At 53.6% G+C, this 6,000-nt stretch overlaps 1 protein-coding gene across 1 annotated transcript; it reads left to right on the forward strand.

The window, feature by feature from the left end:
- Positions 1-3,831: 3,831 nt before the first annotated feature.
- CCIN (calicin) lies at positions 3,832-5,598 on the forward strand (the record flags this gene model as incomplete). Its single annotated transcript, XM_079926969.1, has 1 exon — positions 3,832-5,598. The coding sequence occupies one exon, from the start codon at positions 3,832-3,834 to the stop codon at positions 5,596-5,598; it is 1,767 nt and encodes a 588-aa protein (XP_079783095.1).
- Between the last annotated feature and the right edge of the window lie 402 nt (positions 5,599-6,000).

A 6,000-nucleotide genomic window follows, 5' to 3' on the forward strand; every position in this document is an offset into this window, starting at 1 on the left:
AGTGACTAAGGTAATCCATAACTCTGAGTTCCCATCTTAGGTAACTCAAGATTCTGAATACCTCCAACCTCTCCCTTGTAGACCGTGCTCCTTAGGTGTCTATGTTTTGAATCACGTGACCTACCATCACACAGCTGACTGGTCTAGAGTGGACATGTGATCCAAGGGCAGCCAGTCCCTAGGCTGGCCATGGACTGGGAATTTGAGCCAAGAAATATGGAGTGAATTTACCAGTGGAACTGAAAAAATACGGATGCCACGAGTTTGAATTAAGGCCACGGCAAGCCAAAGCTGTGTGCAAGCCCTGTTATGAGTTGGAAATATATAGAAGTGAGAAAGCCAGTTGTCAGAGGTATAAAACAGGTGGAAATACGGAAAGACTCTTCTTGACCTTTCTAGTTCCAGGCCAAATCTGTATCTTTAAAACATACCCTTCATTTTCTTCAGGGCTTCCCAACAAGTTGATATATCAGCTGATGGTCCCCAGAAGATTAGAATATTAGAGTCCCCTCCCTTAGGGAGTTTCCGTGAACAGAAAATGCTGAGCTGGGCAGGAAGCTGAGGATGGATGGAGTAAAGAGACCCAGCTGAGGGCCTTGAGATGAGGTCTTATTCTGGCCACACCTGGGCAGCTACCACGAACAACACAAACTTAATGACCAGTCATTGAATTTCCTGGGGCTCCTAGGGACACACTCTACCCAATACACACATACATAACGAGGTGGTGGACACTGGCAGGCTGCCAGCCTCTTTAGGCTGGAGTCTGTTTCCTCAGTTGGCTGGAGTAAGGAACAAGCTGACCAGGGGAGATTTCCAGGCTGAAGACAAGCCAGACAACAAAGCTGGCTGAGCGGGTGGGCACAAATCTAACTTCTTTAATGGATTTCTTAAAGATGGCAACTCCCACAAGTTCAACAGGAGAAGAAGACAAGCCAGATTGCCGGCTCTCCTTTGCAGCCAGAGGGCAGAGGAAGGAGCTGGGAACCCTGGCTCCCAGCCCTAGCTCTGCGAACTGAGTTGGATGAGCCCCTTCCCCCCTCTGGTCCCCAGTTTGTCCATCTGTACAAGGTCTGGCACATGGAGTTAAGTCTACTGGATGCTCTCAGGTCTCCATGACAGCCCATAAGCCCAACTTTCTTAACTGGAAGGAAGCATCTGATGAAAGACCTTCCCTCCATGGTGTTCTGGGACCTGAAACAAAAACAGAGGGGCATGGCCACCTCCTCCACCAAAGTGGGTGTGCGGACAAAGGAGTGGTGAAGCACCAGGGCCTGACCCTGGGTGGGCAGGCCTGGAAGCCAATGGGAGTGACAAGGGTCTGACAGCAGCACCAAGAGACCTCATCCTCCTCTGCCTGAGTCACCGCTGCCTCTCGCCGCCCCTCTCCAGAGATCAGAGCTGGAGAAGCAATTAAAGCTCAATTATCTTCACAGGGAGAGAACGGACCAGGTGGAACTCACCTCAGCCACACAGCTAGTCTGTGGAGGGGCTGAAAGCCAAGCTTTGTTCCTTTGGGGAAAACAGAAAGTCTTAGTCCTGTGCAGACACATATCTCCAGAGACTGAGTGCCTCTAACCCTGAAGACATCAAGGTGAACAAATTCAGCATTAAAAGGTAGGTACTTTAAAATAATTTTCGAATTAAGAAAAAGCCAGGTCTGGAATGAAAGGATGAGGGGGAGACAGTGAATGATAAGGAGAACTTGACTACACCAGGGAGGGAAAGACCTGGCAGGCTCACATTCCCCAGGCTGCAATGGCAGTTTTCCTAGCAGGGACGCTAAGGACGGCCTGAGGGTCAGGACTGGGGCTCAGGGCCCAGGTTGGAGGAGATCAAGGACGCGGCCCGAGGCCAGGTCCTCTCTGCACGACCACGCCAAGGCCGCCAGGGTCTGCGTGTTGAGCCCCTTCCTGGGGGCCCCCAAAGGCTGGTCCGGGTGGGGCCCGCAGGAGCCGGCCCTCCTCCGTGGGAGGCTCCGACTGGTCCTTATCCCCTCCTGGGTACAGCCGCGCCTCGGGAACCCCGAGGGACCCACGCCCGCTCGGAGGCGGGGAGTGCAGTGGACGTGAGAGCTGGCCGAGCCCGCGAGCACCCCACCCCGCGGGGCGCCGAGGGGGACGCCCGGTCTGGATGGCTCCTCTCTGGCCGCCCGGCCCTGCGCCCGCAGTCTGGGGCTCAATGCCCCCTTCTGGAAAATGGGCACAGTTGCGTTTTGTGTTGATTGTAGGAGGCCCGGCTACAGGGAGGAGGGGGTGGGGGCGGTGCGCCGCTCCCAGGCGGGAGATGACCCTCTAGCGTCACCGCGTGGCCGAGGGAGCGCATGGAGCCCGGCCGGAGGGGATGGGGATTGCAGACTTCCCAACCACTGCAAACTGGGAACCACCACAAGGGTTTTCGAAGGGAGCAGCCAGCCAGGGACGCCAGAGTTTGGCGAACTGGTGTAATATTAAAGTAATGGCGGCTAGCAACTATTGAAGGTTTGTTACGAGGCAAACACTGTGCTTAACACTTCTAGTCCTTTTCTCTTGTAAACTCGTATTAATCTTTTTTTAAAATTAATTAACTTATTTATTTTTGGCTGCGTTGGGTTTTCGTTGCTGTGCGCGGGCTTTCTCTAGTTGTGGTGAGCGGGGGGGGGGGGGGGGGGGCTACTTTTTGTTGCGGTGCGCGGGCTTCTTATCGCCGTGGCTTCTCTTGTTGCGCAGCACGGGATCTAGGGTGCTCAGGCTCAATAGTTGTGGCGCACGGGCTTCGTTGCTCCGCGGCATGTGGGATCCTCCCGGACCAGGGCTCGAACCCGTGTTCCCTGCACTGGCAGACGGACCCTCAACCACTGCGCCACCAGGGAAGCCCTCTTATTAGTCTTTGAAGCGGGTACTATTATTATTCCCATCTCACAGAGGAGGAAACTGAGGTTTAGAGAGAAGTCCACACTTGATGGAGAGAGCAGACCCATCACAACCCCCAATATTTTACAAGCTAGAGACTTGGAAATGTGGAGAGAATGTCTCAGTTTTCGGTGGAACTGAAATAATCAGGGCTTTGAAGGCCCCCCCAGTATGCAGCTTACTCCTGTGTCCCTGCTCCTGAGAGTGGCCTCTGCCTCTCCCTCTATTTTATAAAGAATGGTATCTGTAACCACAAAGGTCAGAAGCCAAAGGACAGAGCTTTTCTTCTCTGATATCCAGGAGCCCTGGCAGAGGAATGTGCTTTGGGGCTTGAGAATCAGAGACAGAGGAAAGCTGAGCATCCTGGAAGGGTGGGAAAAATCCTACATTATAGAAGGCCTGGGTTCCAGGCCCTGCTCTGCTTCCAACTGGCTATGTGATCTTGGGCAAGTCCCTTCTCTTCTCTGGGCCTCAGTTTCCCTCCTGTACAATGTACATCCTTCTAGATGATCTAATAATCCCTTTCCTTCCCCCCCACCCCCGGCCTTCCTAACCCTCTCCACACCATCCCTGCCCAAACTGGCTCTGACATTCCGGAAGCAGCCCTGAACTGAGGTTGAAGGTCCCAGGTGGGAGTTGTGACCCATCTCTGAGTTTCCTCCTGAGTTCTCGGTCCTGACACTAGGCCCTCGCAGGGCATCTGGCCTTGGCAGCTCAGGGCCATCAGAGGGGAGAAAAGCCCTGTGCCTCTGAGAAAGGCCTCTGGGGGCCCTGCATTGTGATGACCTCATCCACTCTGTGACATCATCCTCTCTCCCACCCCCACTCCTCCCTGATCAACTGCTCTGCAAACAACCATCAGTCTGAATCCCAAAGGCCTGAGAAAGTCTGTTCTCCAGTACCTGCTGCAGATCTTCTGCCTCAGCCAGCAAGAGGCGCCATGAAATTGGAGTTCACCGAGAAAAACTACAATAGCTTCGTGCTTCAGAACCTGAACAAACAGAGAAAGCGCAAAGAGTACTGGGACATGGCCCTGACTGTGGACCACCATGTCTTCTTTGCACATCGCAACGTGCTGGCCGCGGTCTCTCCACTGGTGAAGAGTCTCATCTCCAACCACGACATGAAGACCACTGATGAGCTCTTTATCACCATTGACCCCAACTACCTGAGTCCGACCACGGTGGACCAGCTCCTGGACTACTTCTACAGCGGAAGGGTGGTAATCTCAGAGAAGAATGTGGAGGAGCTGCTTCGTGGGGCCCAGTATTTCAACACACCACGCCTTCGAATTCACTGCAGTGACTTCCTGATTAAGTCCATCCGCCGTGCCAACTGCTTGCGCTACCTCTTCTTGGCTGAGTTTTTTGAGCTCAAAGAGATATCAGACTTGGCCTACTCTGGCATTCGCGACAACTTCCACTACTGGGCCAGTCCTGAGGCCTCCATGCAGTTCATGCGCTGTCCACCTGTCATCTTCAGCCGCCTGCTCCGAGATGAAAACTTGCATGTGCTCAATGAGGACCAGGCTCTCAATGCACTCATCAATTGGGTATACTTCCAGAAGGATGAGCGGGAGAAGTATTTCAAGAAGTTCTTCAATTACATCAATCTTAATGCTGTCTCCAACAAGACGCTGATGTCTGCCAGCAACAAACTGACGGGCATGGAGGACAGCTCAGCCCACGCAACCCTGATTGAGAGTGTCCTTGTGGACCGCAGGCAGGAGAGGCCAACCAGCCTGCTGAGCTACCAGCGGAAAGGGGCCCTGCTTGATTCGGTGGTCATCCTAGGTGGCCAAAAGGCCCACGGCAAGTTCAACGATGGAGTGTTTGCTTATATCATTCAGGAGAACCTGTGGTTGAAGCTCTCAGAAATGCCCTATCGGGCAGCAGCACTTAGTGCCACCTCTGCTGGTCGCTACATCTACATCTCTGGTGGTACCACTGAGCAGATTTCAGGGCTGAAGACGGCTTGGCGGTATGACATGGATGACAACTCCTGGACCAAGTTGCCCGACCTGCCAATTGGGCTTGTCTTCCACACCATGGTGACCTGCGGGGGGACAGTGTACTCAGTGGGTGGGAGCATTGCCCCAAGGAGGTATGTCTCTAACATCTATCGCTATGATGAGCGCAAGGAGGCCTGGTACCTGGCAGGGAAGATGAGCATCCCTATGGACGGCACAGCCGTGATCACCAAGGGTGACCGGAACCTGTACATTGTCACTGGGCGGTGCTTGGTTAAGGGCTACATCTCCCGGGTCGGGGTGGTGGACTGCTTTGACACCAACTCTGGGGACGTGGTCCAGTGTATCACCTTCCCCATTGAGTTCAACCACCGGCCCCTGCTCTCTTTTCATCAGGACAACATCCTCTGCGTGTACAGCCACCGGCAGAGTGTGGAAATCAACCTGCAGAAGATAAAGGCCAACAAGACAACTACCTTAGTGCCTCTCTTGCCCAACAACTGCCCCTTGGATGTGTCCCATGCTATATGCTCCATTGGAGACAACAAGGTGTTTGTATGTGGAGGTGTCACCACAGCCAGTGATGTCCAGACAAAGGACTACACCATCAGTCCAAACGCCTACATGCTGGACCAAAACGCAGGTGAGTGGAAGACCCTGGCCCCCCCACCAGAGGCCCTGGACTGTCCTGCCTGCTGTCTAGCCAAGCTACCTTGCAAGATTCTTCAAAGGATTTAAATGGCTTTTTAAGTGGGAGAATAAGTAAATGCATTATTATTCACAATTTAATGAGAGCGAGAAAGAGAAGAAGATGGCCTGTTGGTTCCTTCTTAGTCTTTGTTTGGCCCTAAAGGTGGAGATGCTGGGCTACAGCTACCCCCAGTGGGGGGAAATTCACGGCCACTCTGTCACTGGAGGGATCCAAGCTGAGGCTGGAAGAGTCCCTGATGTGTGGGATCAAGGCATCTCCTGGGTAGTGGCTCCCAATAGGTGGAAATTCAGGGCTACTCCGTCACTGGAGAGATCCAAGCAGAGACTGGAAGGGAATCCCTGGTGGGTGAGATTGAGGCATCTCCCAGGCACTGGCCAAGGTGATGTCTGGAAGGCCCCCTATTCTATACCCCTGTAGTCACCTTGCGG

This window comes from Stenella coeruleoalba (genome assembly GCF_951394435.1).
Source record: "Stenella coeruleoalba genome assembly, chromosome: 7".
Lineage (NCBI taxonomy): Eukaryota > Metazoa > Chordata > Mammalia > Artiodactyla > Delphinidae > Stenella > Stenella coeruleoalba.